The sequence below is a fragment of the Geospiza fortis genome, unplaced genomic scaffold (genome assembly GCF_000277835.1).
Source record: "Geospiza fortis unplaced genomic scaffold, GeoFor_1.0 scaffold217, whole genome shotgun sequence".
NCBI lineage: Eukaryota > Metazoa > Chordata > Aves > Passeriformes > Thraupidae > Geospiza > Geospiza fortis.
The window spans coordinates 2,607,438-2,630,778 of NW_005054392.1; the positions used below are offsets into that span (position 1 = coordinate 2,607,438).

A 23,341-nucleotide genomic window follows, 5' to 3' on the forward strand; every position below is an offset into this window, starting at 1 on the left:
AGGAGAAGGGATGTGGCCAGAGTTCTCATGCTTCTTCCTGTCTCTAGAGAGTTCTATTTCAGATCCCTCTAAGGTGCTTAAAATGTGTGTTGCAGCTCAGCTTTGTTGGATTTACCTCCATATGGACAGGAGATTGCATAGCAGCTTGATTATACAGTGAGCCCTCTATCAAATCTGCTATAAAACTGCTGTGCTGGGGGCTGGACACCTGTCAGGGCTTAGAATAAGCCCAGGTCAGTGATTGTGAGTAGCAGTTACTTGCTTGTGTTGACCAGTCTGTGGTGTGTTGTGTCTCCTTCCATGTCAGCTCCTGAGGTGGCTGCAGTAGTGACCTGGCCTCTTAAAAACTAGACTTCCTTCATGGAAGTGGGTTGGGTTATGGTGTTTGTGCAGTTACTGTTTACTGAGGAACTATGCTTTATTTTCATAATTTAATAAGCTACTGGTATTTTTTAGAGAAATGCTCAAACTTCTGGTTTCAGAAAGTTACCAGAGACACTTTAGGATAAGAATATAAAGGGATTTGTTTAATGACTTCACCTTGCCTGAGCTATAATAATTGATTGCATGATCAGTTATTGTGCACTTTAACAATGTGTGTTTAGTATGTTCTACGCCCACATTAGAAGAACAGCCAATACTTCAATCCCCCCACTTCACTCAGTCCTTGAAAGACCATTATAGATGGGAGTACACTAGAATGAAATAATTACAACAGCACTGAAAGAAAATGAGGGCAGATCCTGAACTTCAGGCATTGTTGCTCGTGTTCCTGGTCACTCTGGGGCATGATTCTATTTAGAAATGCCAGAAGTTGTAACAAAATATAAAGAAAAGGTTACAAGACTGGATGTTTTCCCACTAGTCCAAGCATACTAAGTCTTTAGTCTTTAGAACTCAGGGGACAATCTTCAGGCCCATCCTCATTTTATTTTCTCCTTCCCACACATGCATAATTTGCTGTTTTTCTGTGCTGATGCACTCTCTTGTTTTGGAATAATCAGTATTACATACTGAGTTAGACAGAATAAAGCAAATTAAACTTTAAACCAAATTACTGAAGTTTTTGGATGTTTGATTTCAATTAGGTGAGTTCCTGGAGGTGCTTTTTGGTGTAAATTGGTCTCTTTTGACTGGTGTCCTGGATTTGATTCCTTTGAGAAACTGTCACTCCTGTTTAAAGTAGGGCTAGCAAGACAGCATTGTGGCATTGTGATTTATGTAAAATTTGAGGGAGTGAACTGGATTAATATCTTTAAAGAGGGTCTTACACAGAACACTTACATCTGATGAAGATATTGCAACTAAGTCAGAATCACTGAGTCATATAAAGGCTTGGGTTGGAAGGGACCTTAGAGATATCTAGTTTCAACTCCCAGCCATGTGCAGGGATGCCACGCACTATATCATATTGCTCAAAGCCCCATCCAACTTGGATGTGAAGATTTCCAGAGATGGTGCATCCATAGCATCCATTGCTTCTCTGGGCAACCTCTTCCAGTCCCTCATCACCCTCACAGTAGAGAATTTTTTTCCTAAACCTGTTCTCTTTCAGACTGAAGCCAGTCCTCCTTGTCCAATCACTAGGTGCCCTTGTAAAATGTGTCTCTCTTAATTTTCCTTGATGTAGGAATGTTTTCTGCAGCATCTCTTCATCTTTAGTCAAGTATCCTCAGCTGAAGTGCAGAAAGAAAACACATCAAATTGGATTTGAATAAATTGAGGAAGTTTGTTGTCCCCAGGCAAAAGCAGTTTGAACTCGTGTAATTTCAACAAATAATTCTGTTGTTCCAATAACCTGCTCTGAAGGGACTCAGAAGTTTATTGAATTCCACACAAATTAATCTGTAACCGGATGTGCTGTTTGTTGACTCACTTGTTCAGCTGGGAAGAAGTAGGAGATTTCTTCATAGTTACCGAGCCGGTCGCAGCGCGTGTGAGGTATTTGACAAAGCATTTCTGCAAGGTGACTGTGCTGGTCCTGCTTATTTGCCTTATGAAGCCATAGTTGGAGCATAAGGTTCACATGGAGCAAATAAAATGTTGCATTTTGTGTACACAAAAGAACACTTTGCCGGTTCTGTTTATTCTCCTTGGGCTCAAGAATAAGGAAAATTACTGAAAAGCAATGTCTTTAAATACCTGTTGCTGTTTTAGCCCTGTGAACCTCAGACAGTTACTAAAATCCTGTCTGTCACTCTTTAAGTATAGGATGGTGACATAGGTGGAACCATTACAATTAACATTCAGGAGGAGCTGTTCTGCTCCTTCTTCCTGTGAGGTCCCAATCCTTGCTGTTTTGTCAGGCAGGTTTCATTGTGCTTGCCCTTCCTGCTTGTCTGGTTCTTGTTCTCTGCAGTGCCTCAGTGTTTGTTGCTCAGTGTTGCTGTTGGTGTTTCTTCCATGCACACCCAGTGAGTGCCACATTTTCTGTGGAAGCATTAGACCATAGCTTTATGAAACTGGGCAATGTGGTGGATCTGGCTGAAGGAAGCTGAAGGAAACAGCTGCTGGATGGCTATAAAGGAGTTTTGTGCGATCCAAGTAAGAAGTGAAGTTACTGCAGTGGAGTAATAAGCAGCACTCATTAAACATATTTGCCCTCAGTTTCATGCTTCTATATTGAGGTAAATTTTTTAGAACTCTGTATTATGTTGTTGATACATGTCTTTCTTCAACTCATAAAGCTGCAACAAGCTTGGTCATGGCCACTTGGGGTTTTAAAGTTTGGTTTTCCAAATGTGAAATAGAAGAGAGTTTAAGGTAGGAAGACAGCTGATTGTGGGTAGCTTGAGAAAGCTTCTCTCCTGTAGCTGGAGTTGCTGGTAAACATTGCAAAGTAAGACCATCCTCAGTTTTCCTTTGTCTAATGCTGTAGATGAACATCAGTAAGAGTCTTGGACACTTCTCAGCTGTGCCAGAGAAGGTAGGTGACCTCCACTCTGTTCTTCATTTCCATTCTCTTAGTTGATCCATTGCCTTTCAAACACTAGGGTTTTATTGAAGGATTTGGGTGGGGATTTTTTTGCCTTTTCTACTGAAGCAATGCTGTGGTGTTACACCTTGTACAGTGATTACTAATTCACAGTTTGGAATTAAGATTATTTGCACCCACAATATTAGAGTAAAGAAGTTGTTTGCATTTTGGTCTTCATTGCAATAATTTATTTGTGCCTGTATTTTAATTTTAAAATTTCCTATGCCACCTTTTAAATGTTCTGATTTCAAGGACCGGCACCATCAGTTATGTCAACATGGATTTACTTGCAGTAATGAAACAGCCTTGCAAATCTGTCTGAAAAACAAGACAAGATGAGGAGAAAGAAGAGAAGCTTTCTTCTTTGCTTGCCAGCCTAAAGCAAGGGTAGTTGTGTGATCCAATACATGAAGCATGGTTTTATTTATGAAAAAATTTTTATGTATTACAGATCAGTCAGGAACATGTTTCTCAAGTACTCCTACCTGTTCAACATTGTAAATATTTCCACTCCAACTATCTCTACTTCCATGACTCTTGTAGAGAAAAGGAAGTCTTTTATATCAGACTACTACTTTCCTTTTTATGTTCTCCTTAACTAGAGGAAGAGCCTTCCACTGACTAGAAATGGAACCACTGTTTGGCTTAGTAAAAATAAACATGAGCTGACTCCTGAATAATTTTCTCTGTAGGAATTCAGCTTAGGTCTTAATTGTTTCTCTGGCTCATCATTAACCATGTCTGACCTGTTTCTGAGCATGTGACCAGCCTTAGAGAAGCTGAGTAGCTTTTATCAGCTAGTAGTTGTGTATTGTGACATCTAGATCAGGAATGCTGCAAAGACAAATGAAAGTCTTCTTAATGTTATGGTATTGCTTCTTTTTAAGACAAGACTAATTTTCAGGTGAAAAAAATGGGATTCCTTTGCATGCAAGACAGCAGTTTCTTGGGAAAAAATGCATTTTGCTTGCATGCTGTCATGTACCCTACTTCCTGCTCTGCTCAGTTTCCAAAGTGGACTTGCTTTCTTATTTGCCAGCCCACAGCTGGCAAGGTGCTTGTCCTGCCAATGCAGTGTGAGCCGTGGCAGAGCTGTTGATTTCCATTCTATGCAAACATCTACCCTGATGAGCAGCGTGAAGTGGCTGCAGGAGTTTGCAGGCTGTTGCCATGCGCTGGTGACTTTGGTAAAGAGCGCCTGCGTGCACACATGGTGTGTGCCCTTGTGCAGCTCCTGAGCAAAGTCCAGCAGTCACCTATGCGTGCCAAGGAGCCTAAGTGCTCACGTGAGCCAGTGTCTGACTTTGCACTGAAATGAATTAAAATCATGCACAAGATCCAGTCAGTCTCCGTGGCAGGATTGGTAATGTCCAGGAGAGGAGGGACCTTAGATTATTCCTGTCTTTTGGAACTCTCTGGGATGTTTGAAGAATTGGGAAATTGGAGAAGGGAAAGCCATAAAGAGTAAAGCAGCCTAGGAACCTGTCAAAGCTGTGCTGTGATCTTGGGTCCCTGATTGTTACCATTATGTTTGCAGTGCAGTGCTAGGGCTTTGTGAGCTAGGCCTAAGCCTTTGGCTCTCTGGGACACTTGAGCGTTACTGATGGACTGAGGGGACCTGAGCAGATGCTGTGATCTGCCAGCCTGAGCTCCCTACACAGGGCTGAAAACCTGGCTAAATGAAGGAAGGAAGCAGTACCCTTATAAATACATCAGCAGTGAAATCAGGAATTTAGGAACTTCAGTTTTCCAAAGAGTAATCCCAGGTTTTCAGCAGTTTCACTCTCAATTGCCTGCTTGGTTCTTCTCCCTGCTTGTTTCACACATGGAGCAATGGCAGGAACAAGCAGAGGTATTTCTGCAGTCTAACCTTTAGTAGGAGACACTAAGGCTACCTGCTTTTCCCTTGAGGAAAGGAAAAGATATTGTCCTGTGATCTAAGGAGTTGCAAAGCTAGTTCTTTCTTTTAATCAGTTTCTGTGAGACCTGTGTGAGCATGTGAGGGAAGAAGACCCTTTCCCTCTGTGATCCCCATGGTAATATCTTTAATCACGTTAAAAAATTTTGTTCATGAAGCTATCACTATAAACTGAATGTCTATATTTTAGGTGGCTTTGTGATTATATCTATAATATTAGATCAAATATTTGAATGAGAAGTAGCTACAGTGAGAAATCAGTAAAAACAAGCCAAACCAAAAGAGTTAGAAGACTATAAAGAATGTATTTTTTAGTCTGTATACATGCCAGCATATTTATATTAATACAAAGGAGTACAAAGACTGGATTTCTTTAACTCATCAATCTATAGGTAAATACTGTAAATCAAGATTTCAGGAAAGTCACTTTCTCCACTTCCTTTGTTATGCTGGCCCTACCAACTTGTTTTTGGCTTTTTTATGAAGCATCTTCCAGAGTGCTGCTGAAGGCTATTGGCCAAAATTTACTTTTTCTGCTTTTTTTTTCTATTTATTTACTCAAATAGGCATTTTCATTTTCCTATGAAAATATTTTTTGCTATACTTCCTATAAACAATAATTATTTTTTTCAATAATACCCATTACTTTGAAAGGTTAAAGTGTAAACTACTGAATTATAGGAATCATAGAAAATGCTTTCTATAATAATAAAGTCCTTAGGATTTTTTTTCTAATTTTCCCCTTTGTGATTTGAAGTCCTATTAGAAATTTACTATTTTTACGCATACTTACAGACTTCATGGTAAAATGTGTTTTAATTTTATGCTAAATTTTTGAATCACAAGACCTAAACTGCCACGAACTCTGCCTTTGGAATTGTATATCTGACCAATTTTGCAGTGCTGACTTTTAATTTTCTCTCAATTATCTACTTGTGCTCAGCTTTAGAAGTAGCATGAATATGCAGTTAGCTTGGAATGCAAATGTTTTAAGTGTAGGCCATGTTTCGGGGAATTCTTATTTAGAACAACACGAGCCTGCGTTTTCTTCACTTGCAGTTAAATAATGCACCTCTAGGTGGCGGTAGAACACACCGAGACTTCTCTGTTTCGGTTTCCTTCTTACTCTCCCTTTTCAAAGTACATACGAGTAACCGAGCTCCTCGGCTCTGGAGTCAGAAGGGAGAGCGCCTTGGAGCAAATACAGGATAATTAGTGTTCAATTTTCTAGATACTAAAACTCTATGTTCTTGAAGATAACACCAGCCAGTTATATTTTTGTTTGTTTTAAAACAATGCATTACACTGGCCATTAAAAAAGAAGCTTAATTACCCCGAGCTCGTGTTAATCAGTGTTTGTGAGCAGCTGCAGCTGCCTAGAAGTGCGGGCAGGCGGACACTGCCTTGCCCAGCAGGTAGGGGGCAGGGAAGGGCTGGTCCTTAGTAGCCAAAATCAAAAATCTTCGCTCGTGTTTTGCTGTTTTTCAGCTCAGTTAAAAAACAAGCCGCACGAAACCCATCTTACAGTGCTATTCCGCACAGAAATTCTGTTAGTAGTTTATGCCATTTAGTTATCTCAAAAACACTTGCCTGAAGTATTTGATTTTTTTACCTCATGTAAATCTAACTTTCCTGTTTTGTTGTATTCATTACGTGGGTGTGCACACAAAGTATTTGCTATAGCAGTTGTCCGCATTGGGATGTTTTGTAAAACAGTGCAGATAATCCAGTATCAACTATACAACATTCACTGGGGATTCACTGGAGATTTGTTATGAAGCAAAGATCAGAATTAATATTAATAATAAAAATGCTTTAAGGAATTGCAGTTTTATCTAACTGGTTAACATAACTCAGCTTATTTTCTTACCTGTAGTTCTGTTTCCAACAGATAACTTCTACAGTACATAGAAAAGTACTCTCTTTTTTAATATGTTTTTCTTCCTTATGTAGGGTTGTCACTTACTGCATTTTTAACTGTGTTCAGGGAAAAAAAATAGATAGTGAGCTAAGGAAGTGAGAATCCCACATAATATCATACCATATCTGTCTGTGTGGTACACCAGTCTGCCGGGGTGGGGGGCACAGAAATGCAGGGAAACTATAAGTTTTGCAGTGTGAAAAATTACCTATCCTTTAAGTTTCTGTCCATTTTTCTCCTTGCTTTCTCATAAGTCAGTAAAATATATTAGGCTGAAAATAAGGCTCAGACATTATGTCACTTCTTACAGTTCAAAACTAATAGGTTTAAAATCACTGGCAGTTTTGTATCCCAGACTTAAAAATATAAGATTCTTAAAATTTCAATTTAAACCTGGACACACCAGTTTTATTTCCTTTTTAATGTACTGTTAATCCATGAATGCTTTATTGCTGTTTCTTCATTGGTGCATGGATTCTGAAATGTTTGTGTAAGATAATGTTATAGAAGTCTTCCACATGGTTTTCCAAAATGATATATATAAAATAAACCAGAATAAGAATGGTACTGTTTATTTAAAAAATATAATAAAACCCCTGATTTAGACTTACTATAATGAAATCATTGACTAATCTTTAAATTGCCTGTTTCTACCTAAAGATTTTAATACATTCCTATCCTTCATAAGAAACCTCAGGTTTTGTCCTTGACATGGCAAATATCACTCAATAGTTGTTTTGGGACTTACAAATGGAATCTTTGTAGTAGGTTGAAAAACTCCTGCATATCCATTTCTGTCAATTTATTTATATGGCTTTAGAATTGTCAAGCAAAAATGCATTAAACTGAATAACAATTGTCTCTGCCCCATTCAAATTTTTCTTCCTCTTTACAAACAGCTGCTGAAATACAAAGAATACTCCATCAGCTTGGAACACCACAGGACACGCCTGAATTGAGGCAACAGCTGTGAGTACTTCACATCATAACACTTCATTTCATTGCATTGTAAACAATCTCCTCTTAGGTGATGAGGTGGGTTTCTTTTAGGCAGTGCTTGATTTCCCTGAGAAAGGTGAGCATAGAGAAAGATTTGAAACTTAGATGTTGAGATGTGCTTTATAAAGTAGGGTAGACTGTAAACTCGAATCTGCTGATTTGCCCATGCACATTGCCTGCAGTACCAGTGCATCTATAAAACCTGTGCTGTTTGTTAACAAAGTGGCACTAATAGAAAGCAGTATCACTCTCAAAAACATACCCCCACACCCCTCCACTCCAGTCAATGCTTCCAATCTGCTTGTAGAAGTGTCACAATGTAATGAATATATTGGGATGGGCTTTTTGTGAGGTGGAATACTGGGAGAGGAAGGGGAATATAATTTTTAGTGATGAAAGCTACAGTAAGGGGTGACATTATAGAATAAATACCTACCAGAAATAGTAACATAACAGAAGTGAAATCAGACTCCAAGGCAGATGCTCTGCTGGAGTTCAGTCACCTAAAGGTGGACTTTCTCTAGCATGCCTCTAGGAGAGACTGCAGCTGTTCTCTGCTTTTCTGCATGGTGTAATGAACCAGTATGATTTTTTCATTAAACTTCTTTACCACGTTAATCTCAGCATCACAAATGCTTGTAAGCAACATGTACACATCCTGGCATTTTTTGTGTGTTTCATGCTTTGTGTGGCCATTGACTAGTAGGAGGAGGTGTGTGTTGGACCAAAGTTGTGATGTTCATTTTGGTGAACAGCGAAATTTCTTCATAACAGCCTGAGTTTAGGGCCCATAACATTAGCCAGTTACAATCCACAGGGGATATTCTACTGGAGACTGAGAATAGGTGAAGAGCAACATACATACACAGTTGATGCAATAACCCAACAATATCTAAGCATAAATTCACACCTAAACAGCGCAGAAACTGTTGTTAAGGACATGCTTCAGACCCTTATTGGAATAATTTATGTATATATGTAAACTTGCTTGAGTTTTTATTGGTCTTTCACTTGTCTGAATATTTGGCCTTTCCAAGAGTTACTTGATTATTTTAAATATTGATGTGGATGTCTTGATAATAGCTTTCCAGATAACCCTTTTTATATAGACTGAGTGGGGAAGATACCAAAGCAGGTAAAGAATTTGAGTTGCTTCAGAACAAAATAAAAGTGAATATTGCTAAAGGATTGTGTGATAAAATCGGAAGTATATTTATGTATTCATAATGGCTACAAATGTATTACTGCACATGAATAAAATAGAGGAAACCTAAGGGCAAAAAAAAAAGTGAGTAATTATTAATTATGTTGTCACACTGCAGAATACACCTTCTTCAACACCTGTCTTGCCTGGAATCCATGATTTCATGCCTTTACAGCAAACAACAGAATAAAGATGGCCTTGTGTGCTTCAGAGAAGCTTTTAGTACTGATGTTTTTTTGAGAATCAGTGAAATTAGCAAAGTAACCTGATGGTCTCTAATAAAAATTTGCATTTGGTTTTAGGCAACAGAAGCAGCAATACACCAACCAACTTGCCAAAGAAACTGACAAATACATTAAAGAGTTTGGATCTTTGCCTGCAACAAGTGAACAGGTATAAAACTAAAAAGCATGGCTTGTTTGACTATGTTGGCTCATGTAAAGTATTTGAGCCACTTAATTTCTTTATTCCTGTTTTCAAAGCACTGTTTCGTTAGTTAGTCAACATATTTGCACAATGCGGGAACACACTAAAATGTAAGAATATTTTGTTGCCATCCAGACTTGTCCCAAACTTGTTTTTATGTATCAGGAACGAAGTAGTGTGACTGAAGTAGTGGGAATCAAGGCGATGTTCTGTGCCTTTCTGCTTTTTCAGGTAGCTGGACACTTTGTAATCCATTGCAGCAATGCTGTGTCTGACTCTGCCAGCACTCTGACTGCTTCCAGAGTCAAGGAATTGTGTGCCAAAACACTGTTCACTCACTGTCTGAATAATTTGATTATCACAGTATGTCTGTTCTGCATCATTCAGATCAGCATATGCTATGTCTTGTCACAGGCTTTTCCTTTCTCAAGAGGACTAGACAGGAGCTGTTACTAAATCAATCTTCTTTCTGAGGTGTGTGTAAAATCTTTCAGTCAGAAATATGTGAAGTGGCTGTTGTGGTTAGCACACTCCTGTCTGCCCTCCTGTGGTTTCTTATCCTAGCAAAATCTGTCACTTAAATAAGGGAAGAACAACAGGATCCTAGAAAACATGGATTCAGATTATTGTCACTTAAACAACTAGCCTGGTCTGCGGGTAGTTAGTAAGGAGCCTTTGGAAAAGTGAATGGTCTTGAAACACTGAGTTCAAATGGCAGGCCTTGATCCATGTGTGCTCATCCTGTCAAGCTGTAAACTTCTAACAGCAGTGTTAGAACTTGATCTTGGTATATAACCTCTAGTTTTGGCAAAGTATCTTTAGTTTGTTGGGTTTTTTCTGTTTGCTTATCTGGAGTTGAAAAGTTCACAGTGAAAAGTTTTACAGGTTAATTTTACCCTTTTATCAAAGCTATTTCTTAATGAAATGCATAAATAACAGATTCATGAATGGCAAATGACAACCTTTCAGAAAATTGTAAGGGTTGATGAATGCATATATTTAGGAAAATATGGTGGAGGCTCTCCTGAGTGCCCAATATTCCCCTTCCCCTCACTACATCTTGAAAAAAAAACAAACCTGAAAGGATAGGACAAGTATTTCTGGATCTGTTTTAAAGGATTTAAGGGAGTATGTGAACCCACTGCTGGATTCAGTTCAATATGTATTTCCAGCATTTATGTAAAATACATATTAAGTGCTCTGTTCTTTCTTTTATGCACCCTTCCTCCCCTCTATATTCAGTCACCTCTGCATATTTTAGCATTCCTGGTGTCAAAATATTTCACAACAAAGCAGAACATTTTACAATCAGTGGATAGTAAGGAAGGTAGAAGCTTTCTTATCACTGCTCATTTACAGTTGTTAAATGAAAATAAATACATTGATTTCTTCTTTAAATACCTTAATTTGTGTGGTTATGTTATCCTAGAAGGAAAGAAAGCTTGTCCATGGAATTGCAAATGGTTTTGTTGACAGCCTTCCCTTACACCAGTTTAGAAGGAAGGATATATATGCCTTGGTATTTAGCAGACTGGAAATAGTAAAGCCTTGAAAAGCCTGAGCTCATTTGACTTGGTAAAACTTTTTCTCCTACAGCGTCAAAGAAAAATACAGAAAGACCGTCTTGTGGGAGAGTTCACCACAGCACTAACAAATTTCCAAAGACTCCAAAGGCAAGCTGCTGAGAAGGAAAAAGACTTTGTAGCCAGAGTAAGAGCCAGCTCAAGGGTGTCTGTAAGTATCAGAAAATGTGCCACTATATTCTTTACATTGGTGTTAGTGGTGTTCTGTGTCAGATTTGCCTCCACGGTGGTACTTAGCTTATAGCTGAGTCTACATGCTGCAGAACATGTGCTATATGATTTCATAGTAAAGGCTGCATTAAGTTGTAATACCCTCCCTGGACAACTGTTACTTTTTCCTTTCCTTTGTCACACAGAGGAATGAACTGCCCCTGTGTTCATGCTGTAATCTTGCAAAAGCAACTTCTAGTAGATTTTTAAATGCTTTTGCTCTACCTGTACATATCAACAGATTTTTTCTTTTGGGGAAGAATGAATTGCCAGATTTCAGTGGAGTATTAAGGTGGAGAAGTGCTGAATAGCCTCAGATTTTCCTTGTCAGTGTATCAATTTTGCCTTTTCACTCTGTGCCAATACACATTCTATACTTGTAAGTTGTAGCAGGCAGTTAGTGAGCTGAATGCTTTTCCTCATATTTCAGCCTTATGCATGCATAAAGCAAAATCAGGATGAGAGAGAACGTGTTGAATCATGTTTCAGTTTGACTTACCAGAAACCTCCCACTATTGACTCCTTATAGAAATGCTGCCAGTGCTCTTTTCAGGGGTATAATGTTTTATTTATATTTTTAAACACTGATCATGTAGGGTGGGGCTCCAGAAGATAACTACAAAGAAGGAACACTTGTCTCTTGGGACAGGTAGGTTGAATCACTTAATATGCCTTATCCTAGCTCAGAATAATGAACGGCCTGCAGGGAAGCAAGCTGGCCATGATTTTTTTTGGTGTTTAGCATAAAGAAGATACTTTGATGGCATACATGGGGAGAAAAAGAAGCAGTTCACATAATGTCCCTCCTTTTATCCTGATGCTTCAGCTGCAGACGTGTCCTTAAGCTCCCCTAAGCTGCATTTGGGTTCTCTGGGGCCCAAATTTAGGGAACAAGACTCCAAATTGAATAAAGTAAAACTTTTGTGATAAGGGCCCAGTGTTTACTGGGAACTCCCATTACTTCCATATTCTTTAAGAACTGTTTCTTAGTCTCAAATTCTTTTTTGTTACTCAGATAGATGTAAACTCTGCAGTTACTCTGATAATTCAGAAGGAACTTTGACCTTGTATTCATACTTAGAATTTCCAGTCAGTCCCCTGCTCTGTGCAGCACTGCTCCAGCAGCTCTGCTACACCACAGCTGTGATGGTTATACCATTTCTGTTAGCCAGGCACAGACAAGGGTAAAACCACACATTTTATTGACTGATAATGTAAAATGTGCTATGTACCTAACTGTAGTTTTATCCTTCTGAATAATTTCTCATTGTGTTTGTTCAATTCTGCATGGGTTTCGGTTTTGTGGTTTTTTTTGTGTGATAGTCAACCACAAACACAAGTGCAAGATGAAGAAATTACAGAAGATGACCTCCGTCTTATTGAGGAGAGGGAATCTTCCATTAGGCAGCTTGAAGTAAGTACAAGTGGTTTTACAGCAGAACATGTTTTTGATGTTCCAAAGAAATAGCATTTTTAAAAGAGCATGAACATTGATTGGTGGCATGAATCTTGAGTAGTTTGGATTTGTCTGTGGGTGTGGTTTTTCCCTTCAAACTGCAAATATTACCTTTAGATGTGAAATGTACATTTGAAATCTACTATATGAAAGCCATGTTTTGATATACTGTGTTTAACTTCAGTGGTTCTGCTGTGGAATAAGAGTGCTTATGTGATTGCAAGAAAAGATACATACAATTTTTTTCCAATATGGTCATAAAACAGAACTGTTTTAAACAGTGAACATAAATGTACCAAAATTATACCTCTTGTCACACGTCTTTCCAATGTGTTGTTCATCGTGTTCATTTTTAAGTGGACTTTTTTGAACATTTCATTCTATTTCATTGAAACTCTTGTAAGTAAGGGCTTCATGAACTTGGTCTCAAAGTACGAGAAAAACTTTTAAAATAAGCACATTAAGGATTTTTTTTTCATCCTGTAGTATAAGGAGTCATGGATGCACATCCTGGAGGAGAAAGAACAGTATTTCTATCTAAATAATGCACATAGATGCTTAAATGTGTGATGTACATTAATGATTTCATTTTGCAGGCTGATATTATGGACATCAATGAAATTTTCAAAGATCTAGGAATGATGATTCATGAACAAGGTGATGTAATAGGTAAGTCCAATTCAAATATTACCTGAAATTTTTTTATTCACTTTCTCTGGCGAGCTGCAGTGTAGAACTTCCTTTTGCTTGAAAAATTCCTTTAATGACACTATCAACGCTAAGGCAAATCAGATAGAACCTACTAATGGGTAGACTGGCTGAGATGACTGGGAATACAGTAAGAAAGAGTGCTTAAAATCTAGTTTAAAGCATGTAATTTTTCATGTGTATAAAATATCTCTAAAGTAGTTTTTAGAACTGTTTGTACATAAAATTGGAAAAAATACAATCTGTGTCAATATGATAGAACACCAAACTAGAATCATGCCTCTTGGGTATTGTTTGGTCCATCGCCTCTGTTTCATAAACCTTAGGACTTCTTTTAATCTGAGCAGAGAGTAGTCAGTAGCAAGTTGGAGGACAAGTAAAAGGTAATTTAAAAATGAAAAAAAAAGGTAGAAATACTGAAAAACTTCTGCCTTGGTTGGTATCGAAGTTTTAGCCTTGCATGCAGAACAGGAGAGCTGTTGCCTGACATGAATTCAGCCAATTATTGCCTGGGCAGTTCTGGAGTGAGCTCAGGCATAAGTGTAGGATGGATCAAGCTTTCATAATAGAAGGTACACTGATGAATACTGATGAAGACAACAGCATTTTGGGGTAGCTGTTTGTATGCTCTCAAGTGTATTTCAGCATTCCAAACCTTTGTCTGGGTTATGACTTAACAAAATTTGCAATCTTTCTTTTCAAAACAAAGACAGCATAGAAGCCAATGTGGAAAGTGCAGATGTACATGTGCAGCAAGCAAACCAGCAGCTGTCAAGAGCAGCGAACTACCAGGTAACACCAGTTGTGTGAAAATGTCCTCCAGTAGTCCTGACTTACACTTTCTTATGCACTTCAGATTTTGCCTAGCAAGTTGCCTTAAGTTTGGAGACTTAAAGGTTTATGTTAGACTACAATGGTATTTCTAGGTCAATATAAAATAAGTCAGTGACTTCTGAAAGCTTTGGGCTTCCTGTAAGGCTGTTTCCAGCCAGACTGTTTCAGTATTTTCTGAGATTCTATGAGAGTGCCTGGAGTTACACCTTTACTTAAAACAAACAAACAAAAATCCCAAAACCAACAAAAAAACCTTACACAAACAGACTCCTACTTTTATAATTCAAAAAGTTAAAGGTTCCTGTATATGGGAGAGCAAGCCTTTGGAGATCACTGGAGGAGTAGAGAAGATAGGCAGGAAAATCTTCTGAAAATGTGGCCAGTTATTACCAATTTTTGCTGTCTAAAATCTCCCTGAAGCTGTATATATCCAGCTTTTTTTACTTGCTACTTTGATGCTAAAAACATATTTTAAACTGTCAAACTTTTTTGAAAAGACCTTCAATAACTTTAAATGCCATTTCTTTGAAACATTTTTGGAACTTATTAGAAATAATCATATTAGTAATTAATCTTCCCCTTTAAGTTAGAATTAGTCCTTAGACTTCTTTTTAAAAAAATCCTCTTATGCGTGTTAGTAGTAGCTAGAGCAGTAAATGAGTGACAGAATGTCTGAAAGACTGCCTGCTGATTTCAGAAGTAGGAGAGGGGATGCATCCTTGAACTGTATTCTCAGTGGGACTTATTGTCACATTAAGTATGTTTGATGACTCCTATTTTGATACTTTAAAAATTCAGGAAAAAAATCATAGCAGCCAAAAATTTCAGTGGAAGGTATAAGTTTCCTGGTTGAAATTTAAAATTAAAAGCTTCATGATTTATTTTGAGGAGGAAAGGATCTTCTGATCTCAAAGGAAGGTTATCAATACTTGACAAGCTTCTGTTCAGTGGGTCTTGCAAGAGGCACCAAACACTGCAGAGTTGCTCTATGTTTGGATGAAAGGACTGTGTAGTTTGCTTTGGATCTGCTTTCCTTTCCTTGAAAACTTATCCTTGTTCCAAGGTGCTGAAAAATTTCAGCAACTACTGTATCTGGCCTGACCCTCTCAAGGAAGTGTTAGAGGCCCAGGTATGCTGGGAGGGACAAGGCTGTTGATACTCCTACAGCTCCTGTTTGTGGTTAGGTGAGCTCTGTATCATCCATCTGCCCTGTGGAGTGCATTCACACAGCAGAGCAATATGGGCAAAGCCAGGCTGCTTCAGCACTTGTGGAAAGGATGATCAGTTGTATGTTGAAATTAAGTTTGCCATGCCTTGCTAAGTAGTATTACAGGGGAAATGTTTGACTTCAGTGAATTTCTGGTAAGAGGGGGGTCAGCCAGATGCAGAAGGAAGAGATTGTGAGTGTAAGGAGATGATAATGGACAGAAGAGGAAGGTACTCCAGCAAGCTGATTGAGTTCTAGCAAATAAAACAATGACATGAAGAAATCTTAGCCTGATGGTGGGAGAAGTGGCAATGAGACAATAAAACTAGAAGAAGAGAATTGTTATGAAATGTGGTGGTCTGGCTATTACTGGTCAGAGAACTGACAGCTTCTATGAAGAACTGACACAGATGTTCTTCAGAGAGAAAAAATTAAAAAGCCCCAAAACATCAAAACCACCGAGGCAGAAGAACTTTTGCCAAGTACAGCACGGACTGTCTTTACTTCTGGGACTATGGCCTAGAATCCCAAGATCTGAGTTGTTATTCCTTGGCTATTAGCAAGTCTGAGAAACCCATTTGGTAATTTTCTTCTATCCTCTGAAGGAAACCTTCAGATTCTATACCCTTCAGGTAAAGGATGAAAGACTGCTGCTGCTCTTGAGTGCTTTGGTATCTCAAGTTATAGACCTGTATGGGAAATGTGAAAGTTCTCAACATGCTCATAGCTTGGACTTTATTTTAATGACATGTATTTAAGTGGTTCTCTAGTCATGTCTCTTTCGTTTGTGGTATTTTTTTTTTTTGTTTTCTTTGGGAGCAAGTTCTACCTAAAAAACTTGGCAAAAACACCTTTAAAATAACTGTGAATGGATACATAGCAGCCCAAAATTTTAATCTGTTGTTCCTTTCTGTATATACACTAATAGTCTTTTTTTTTCTAGCAGACCATTTCTACTTTCTCTGTTGTGCAACTGATTGTCCATTTTCCTCTCTATGCTGTCACCTCATGTTACTTGCCCCGGAGTTCTGATTACATCCATTCATTACATTACTGTGTTTTCTTTAATTAATTTATTATGTGTACCAGAAAATACCACTGAAATAATTCTGTTGAATAATATAGCCATAAAGTAATGTAGATAGGTTTTTTTTCCTTAAACATCTTTAGATGTCTTGATTGTCTTTATATGTAAGGACACAATTTAGTTAGAATGCGCAAGTAGTAGGACCATAAAAGCATCTGAATAGTTTTCTGATGTGGTACAGTTTTCAATCAACTTTGTTTTTTCTCTTTTGCCAGCAAAGATCTCGAAAGAAGATGTGCATACTCATTATTATACTTGCTGTTGGAGCATTGCTTGTTGGAGTCATCATATGGTTAATTGCAAGATAAGTCTCTGGAGAAAGCTTTGTGATTTGTATTTAAATTAGGAAATTCATAGTCATGGTTTGCTCATTGTGAAGCTGAGTAAAATAGTGGTTCTGTACTTCATCACACTTTTTTTATAAGACTTTTTGTTTTAAACTCAGAAATAATGTTCTCAGTACTGCCATCACTATAGCTGCCTGGCCTCTCAGATGTGGGTGCTGTCATACCAGGAAAATAACAATCAAGATCATAAACTGTTCCGTTAACTTAAGCAAGAAACATCTTAAGGTTTAGGGGGCTAATCAAAGTAATGATAACTTGTGTTGACAGGGTGGGTAATTATCTTTTGGGGTATTGCTAAATATTGCTGCCAAAACAAACTCCTGAATTGTTGCTTGAGGCAACAAATTCACATCTCAGAATTTATTTTTAAGTTAGAAATATTTCTTCTCTCTTTCCCTTCCATCACAATCACCTACCCATTTGATATGGGTGGTTCAAACATAAAACATAGGTTGCTGAAGTTGATGTGATCTCTCTTTTATACCTGAAGCCTGTGAATTAAGCCTTCAGTTTGCTTGAAATCTTTTAAATGTTCCATTTATATCTATATCTGGCATCAAGTATGGTTATGTCTGGAAGCCTCCTGCAAAGGTAGGGAGGTTGAATGATGTAGTTATGTGAATTTTTTGTTCCAGTCCTTGCATTAAGAAATACTGTGTTTTATTGCACACGTCTGGTATCTTTGCATCTGAAGTGTGCATGAGTGAATTTGGTTATACAAAAATATGCTCTAGTCTGTGACTTCATAGACTTACTGGGAAGAATAGAAATTCCCAACTTCCTAGCTGCACTTGAATGTCACTGTTCTGAAACTGCTGTGATTTAGTTTCCATGAACAGGTGCAAAGTTGTATGCGATGTCTATCACACAGCTTAAGAAAAGAAGATTACAAATTCAATTCCAAGTTCAACACTGGTATTTGAAATTAAGTTAAATCAGTTGAACTGACTGAAAGCATTTAAAAAGTTTGATGCTTATAGCCTTTAAAATGACCTTTTTTCCTTTTGTGCCATTTTGTACTAATATATTAAAAATGTAAAACCACTTTTTTGCCAATTAATCTATTTGCCTTTTTACTTAATCTTGATTAACTAATCTGAAAAGTGTACAGATAAAAAAGTCACTTAATCTGTATTTTATAAAGTTCTTCCATAGCAGAATGATAGAGAATACACTGTGTACATGGTGAGCTATGAAATATTATTTGGGAAGAATCTAACTGTAAGCATAAATGAATTGTAACCATGCAATCAAAATAAAGGTCTTTTAAAGAGTGCACTTTTCTACTAGTTGCTTTTTTTTTTCAGAATCCATCTTTGAAAGTACAGCTGTTGTCTTTGCCTTTATGTGAATAATTGAAACTTCTCTGAAGAACTCCAGAGAATTTTAGCTCAGCTGGTGAGGTGGCCCCAGGAAATCTCTCTTCCTGTACTGTACTTCACATTGTTAATGAGAATACTTCTGGATCTTGCATTCCCAGCTAGTGATGCTAATGCTCTGGGATTTTTGGTTTCAGACTACACTAGTCTAAACTAGAACAGCAGTCAACATTTAACCGGGTAGCTTTCTTACCAATGAATTGTCTAAAACTGACTTTGGAAATTTCCTGGCTTTACTGTTTAACAAACTCTTTGTGCTACTGCAAACATGCACAGAAGGATGACCTAATCCTATTTGCCCTGGAGAATCTTTTCCCTGTTGCAATATGTCATATCTGTCTCTGTCAGTGACTGATTTCATTGACATGCTGAGGAATGAAAAGAGCTCTTTGGCAGCAGAACTTCACCTCTGACTCCTGACAGATCAGAAATTCTGTCTATGGTTGCTACTCATTACATTGCATTTGTTCTTGTTTGGTTTTCTATTAGGAGGATTCTCTACTAAAATGCATAGCACCTTGAAGAATATTGTTCTTAGGAAAAGATGGTATATTTACCATCTTGTTTGATTGTTTACCTTGTGAAGGGGTGAATACCCTCTTTACTGAGTTTGTCCAGTAATGACTGCAAGGTGGGATAACCAGTACATAAAAGCTTCCACTATGAGGAGCTGGTGAGAATCAAGCTGGGGCAACAGCACGAAATAACTTGGAAATTCTGCAAGTTTCACAGCATTGCATTTCCCAACCCCTGCCGCAACCTGCGGTCTCTGCTCTTCTGTGTCTGATTTGTGTGCATGTCTTTATTTCCCACATGGAATTGTCTCTTTATTTTCAGAGTCATGTGCCTGTTCAGCTGCTCTCTGGTGTTAGTGGTTGGGGGACTCTGAGGGAGAAGAATGCTGCTGAGAGTGCCCGTGGGTGCCTTGCTTTCTTTCATTCATGATTTATTGAAATAAAACCCTGTTTGTGGTGTGGGGGTGTCTCCCCCACATGCTCTCAGATGAAAGAATTCTTCCTTGAATCCTATGGAGGTGGGGTACTGGAGCTCTTTACCTCTGGATGAGACAATGGGCCAGTTTTCAGAAGTCACAAGGATGTTCTGCCAGGTATGGTGGTTGCTGCTGCCACCCCAGGAGCTGGTGGGAAGGTCAGTGCTGGAATGTTTACACACAAGCTCCTGTACCTGTTGGAGAGACCAGCCTGCAAGGCCCTAATTGCACATTAAGGATCTTGGTGCTGTTCATTTTCAAACTTGATTAGGCAGAAACAAAGTGCTGGGAGGGGTTGTATTTAGAGTGTCCATGTTGGGGGGCATAAATACTCCTTTCTGAGCTGCTCTTAATAGAGCTTCTCTTTATCATTTCCCTCCCCTACGTGCATACACTCTTAAATGTATGAAATGCAACTTCCAAGTTTTTAAAGGAAGCTTTGATATCTATTAAGAATCCAATAAAACATCTGGGTGTAACATGTATGAGTCAATGTTTTTAGAACAAAGATTTTGGCTGTTCTGAATTATCCATCAATATCTGTCAGATTAGGAAGGCCAAAAAATGCAATCAAAGCACCCTTCATTTTACTGAAGGAACGTGCTAAGAATAGTTCCTTTGTAGTTATCTTAACCACACACCAGGGGTGTTTTTCTGTTCTTTCTTACTTTTTCAAAGGGCTGAAAATCACAGGGGCACACAGCTTTTTATAGGTTTTTCTTTTTCCCTGCACCCTTTTAAATTGTTCTGGTAATCAGCAGGGTATGCAATACTAATCCAAGCTCACTTCGTACCTAGGAGCTTTCTTAAGTCACCCACCTGCACACTGTGTGTGTATTGTCAGCAAATATGTTTGGTGTCAGAGGAGTGGGCTAGATTTTGGGTATCAGTAGTTTGAAACCATGGGAAAAAGGAGTAAGGAGCATAAAGGTGGGGGGAGGGAGGGAAAGAATGACATGATCTGTTAGTGAAGTTGAACCAATACCCTCATAGTTTATCACTGGCTTAGGATGTTTCAAGCACTGTGTTGTTGAGTATCACATGTGCAAGAAATTACTTGCTCGGCTTTTGTTTAATTCTGATTGAACCTCGTTGATGATTTCAAGGGCACCAGTGAGAGAGGAAAGTGCAGAGTTCTCCTTGCTGCTGGGGATCAACAGTTGATGACTTTCTGTTTCTTATGGTACCTGTGGTGTAAAGTGGTACTTAAGTGGGTACCACACAGCTTTCCCTTTCAGTTTGCAATTAAGTCCAGAGCTCTCTCCCAAAGCTGTTGTGGAGTGAGGACTACTTATCCTCTGATGAGGTGCCCACCTGCAGAGTCATTCTAGATGCTATTGCAATATAAGGGTTGCAAGAATGAATATCTGAAAGCAATCAGCTTCCAGGCATCTTTGTCCTTGTAGGGGTCTCTGAGGGGGCCCCTGATGCTACAGGGGTTTTTGTAGCTCAAGAATGCAGATAACAAAGCATTTACTTAGCTTTGTGTATCCTGATACATGATATCCTTCTATGATAAAGGGAATTGTGTTTGCATAATACTAAAGAACTCTACAAATCCAGGAATAACCAGAAAAGTTAGCAAAATCTTCAGCTTTTGGAGGCAGACAGCAACAAATATTGCTGTAGCTTGCTTCTCAACTCATTCTCAACTTTTCATGTTGGCTGTATTGAATGTCTGGTGTTGAGCGCAGCTGTAGTGATTTGGTTTGCTCCTATCCCAGGTATCACTCAAAAAGGTACTCAAGTAGGGGAATGCATCCCACTTGTGGGTATGGTGCAGGCACAGAGGAGGGCCACAAAATGGCTGGAGCACCTTTTTTTCTGAGGTCTGAGACAGATGAATTTGTTCAGCCTGGAGAAGAGTTCAGGAAAACTTAATTGTGGCCTTCCTGTACTTGAAGAAGTCCTCCAAGAGAACTGGAGAGGGACTTTTTACAAGGGTGTGTAGTGATAGGACAAGGGGGAATGGTTTTAAACTGAACAGTGGGTAGGTTTAGATTAGATATGAGGAAGAAATTATTTACAATAAGAGTGGTGAAATGCTGACATAGGTTGCCCAGGACGGTGGTGGATGACCCAGCCCTGGAAGCATTCAAGACCAGGATGAACTGGGCTCTAAGTACTAATTACTGAGTAACCTAATCTAGTTGAAGATGTCACTGCACATCTCAGGAGGGCTGGACTAGTTTACTTTTAACGGGTCCTTCCAAACCAAACTATTCTATGATTCTGCATTTGCAAGAATATCCTAAGAAGAAATACTCAGTATAAAGGTCTGCTCTTTAATAGTCATATCTCCGTATATGAACACAACACTTCTTTGCTACTGCTGATAAAATATATATTTTTTATTTAAGACAAAAATAACCTAGATTAAAATGCTTGTTAGCACAATAAAAATAATAATTTTGAAGCTTTTTCTTTTTATTACTGTCACATCTCAAAATATGTCTTGCATATTTTAAAAATTGTAAAAGGGGAAAAGTAAAAATAAGCACAAAGAAAATTGGAAGTCACTAGCAGCACATTTCACCCCTCTTTCCTCCTTCAGGATTCATTCTCGGACTGAGTTGTAATTGTGTTTTTCCTTTAATGTTTATGCAGAAAATGTTTGGTCTTTGGCAGTACAGTTTGAAGTCTGAAGAGATAATAAGGGTGGGAAGGAGTAAGCACACTGTGTAATGCAGGCAGTATAAATTATAATCTACCTTCCCACATTTACTTATAAAAGCTGCTGGAGCTCCCTGTAGCTGCCAAGTTTGATCTTAGAAGGAAGGACTCCAAGACCCACGGGGAATTCCTCAGCAACAGCTTCAGCTACTCCCAAGTCCTGTGGGCTGGATGGACCTTTATCTAAAGGAGGTAAGCAGGGACAAGGAGAGGATCTTTTCCCCTCTAAAGGAGAACATCAGCCAGAAACCTGGGGAGAGGGTAGATAAATATACTCCTTGCCATCTTCACCATGTCTGCTCCCTTCCCACCCCCCCTCACCCCCACTGCCCTCTCCCCTATCCCCTCTTATAGACACAGATGTTCTCAATGCAGAGGAAACTGAAACCCCAAAATCGTGTCCTTCCTATCTTGTCTTCAAGAACTTCTCTGCCACGGTATTACTGAAATAGGGAGATTTCTTATTGTCTAATATTCTGTTCTCCAACAGATTTTCTTCAATTAGATAAAGAATAACTCTTATCTTGGAAATTAGCCACTGTGTTGTCAGGGAGAACTAGGCTGAAGAAGTTTGGGGGATCAGAAATGCTTATTAAAAAGTAGATTTGTACTGTCTTTGTAAGATGAAAAAAACAAATTGAGGCTTTCTTATAGTTTATCAGCCATAGTTTTGATGTCTTCAGCAAATCATTACTTAAAATAATCCGAGTACTTTAAATAGAGAAGCAAAGTAGACCATTTGTCTCTGATTTGCATTGTTTCTCTTAGTTTACAAAGTAGTCTGTAAATTCCCAAGCAGGGACTGCAAGGCTAGAAGCTCTAGGGAAGGGGATATGTCTGCAGCAGTGAGCCACTATCATTCATCTGCCCCACAGCAGCATCCCTGGAAAAGGACAATCAGGCACCTGAGTGGCCACACAAAAGAACAGGGCATCACTAATTTCAATTATCTCAGGTCCAGGGAGAAGTAAACAAAGCTGGGGGAGAAGAAGGTATCCACAAGGAAAGTAATTTCAGCAGCTGTCCTGAAAATCAGCTCTGTCTGTTTCGGGCAGGGGGAGGCCATAGTCCACAGACTCATTTGCCAAGGCCAGGTGTACACGCTCTCCTTCCAGCTGAGGGGAAGGAGGAGAGATTTGGGGGGTTTGGGGAGTTTTGGCTCAGTTGTACAGGAGGCAGCTCTCATGTCTTAGAAGGGGTCATAAATCATCAAAGACCCTCAGACTCATTCCTGAGGCCTTCCGCCAGAGGTCTGCTCCCTGCCAGGGAGGAGGTGTTTGGGCATTACTGCATACACCTGAACATATAATAATCCATTGAACTCCATGTTTCCTGGGGCCCCCAATGGGAGCAGGGTGAAAAGGAGCAACAGAATGCCACTGGATCCATGGGGGTGGTGCCCGTCTTCCTACTTAATCTGT

At 38.8% G+C, this 23,341-nt stretch overlaps 1 protein-coding gene across 1 annotated transcript in view; it reads left to right on the forward strand.

The window, feature by feature from the left end:
• The window catches only part of STX7 (syntaxin 7), a 30,821-nt gene extending 12,666 nt beyond the window's left edge, over positions 1-18,155 (forward strand). The window contains exons 3-10 of the mRNA XM_005425667.2: positions 7,716-7,785; positions 9,322-9,412; positions 11,042-11,179; positions 11,835-11,887; positions 12,562-12,652; positions 13,291-13,363; positions 14,112-14,194; positions 16,746-18,155. Coding sequence (XP_005425724.1) covers positions 7,716-7,785; positions 9,322-9,412; positions 11,042-11,179; positions 11,835-11,887; positions 12,562-12,652; positions 13,291-13,363; positions 14,112-14,194; positions 16,746-16,838 — 692 coding nt within the window. The 3' untranslated portion in view covers positions 16,839-18,155. The remainder of the gene's footprint in view (positions 1-7,715; positions 7,786-9,321; positions 9,413-11,041; positions 11,180-11,834; positions 11,888-12,561; positions 12,653-13,290; positions 13,364-14,111; positions 14,195-16,745) is intronic.
• The last annotated feature ends 5,186 nt before the right edge of the window (positions 18,156-23,341 follow it).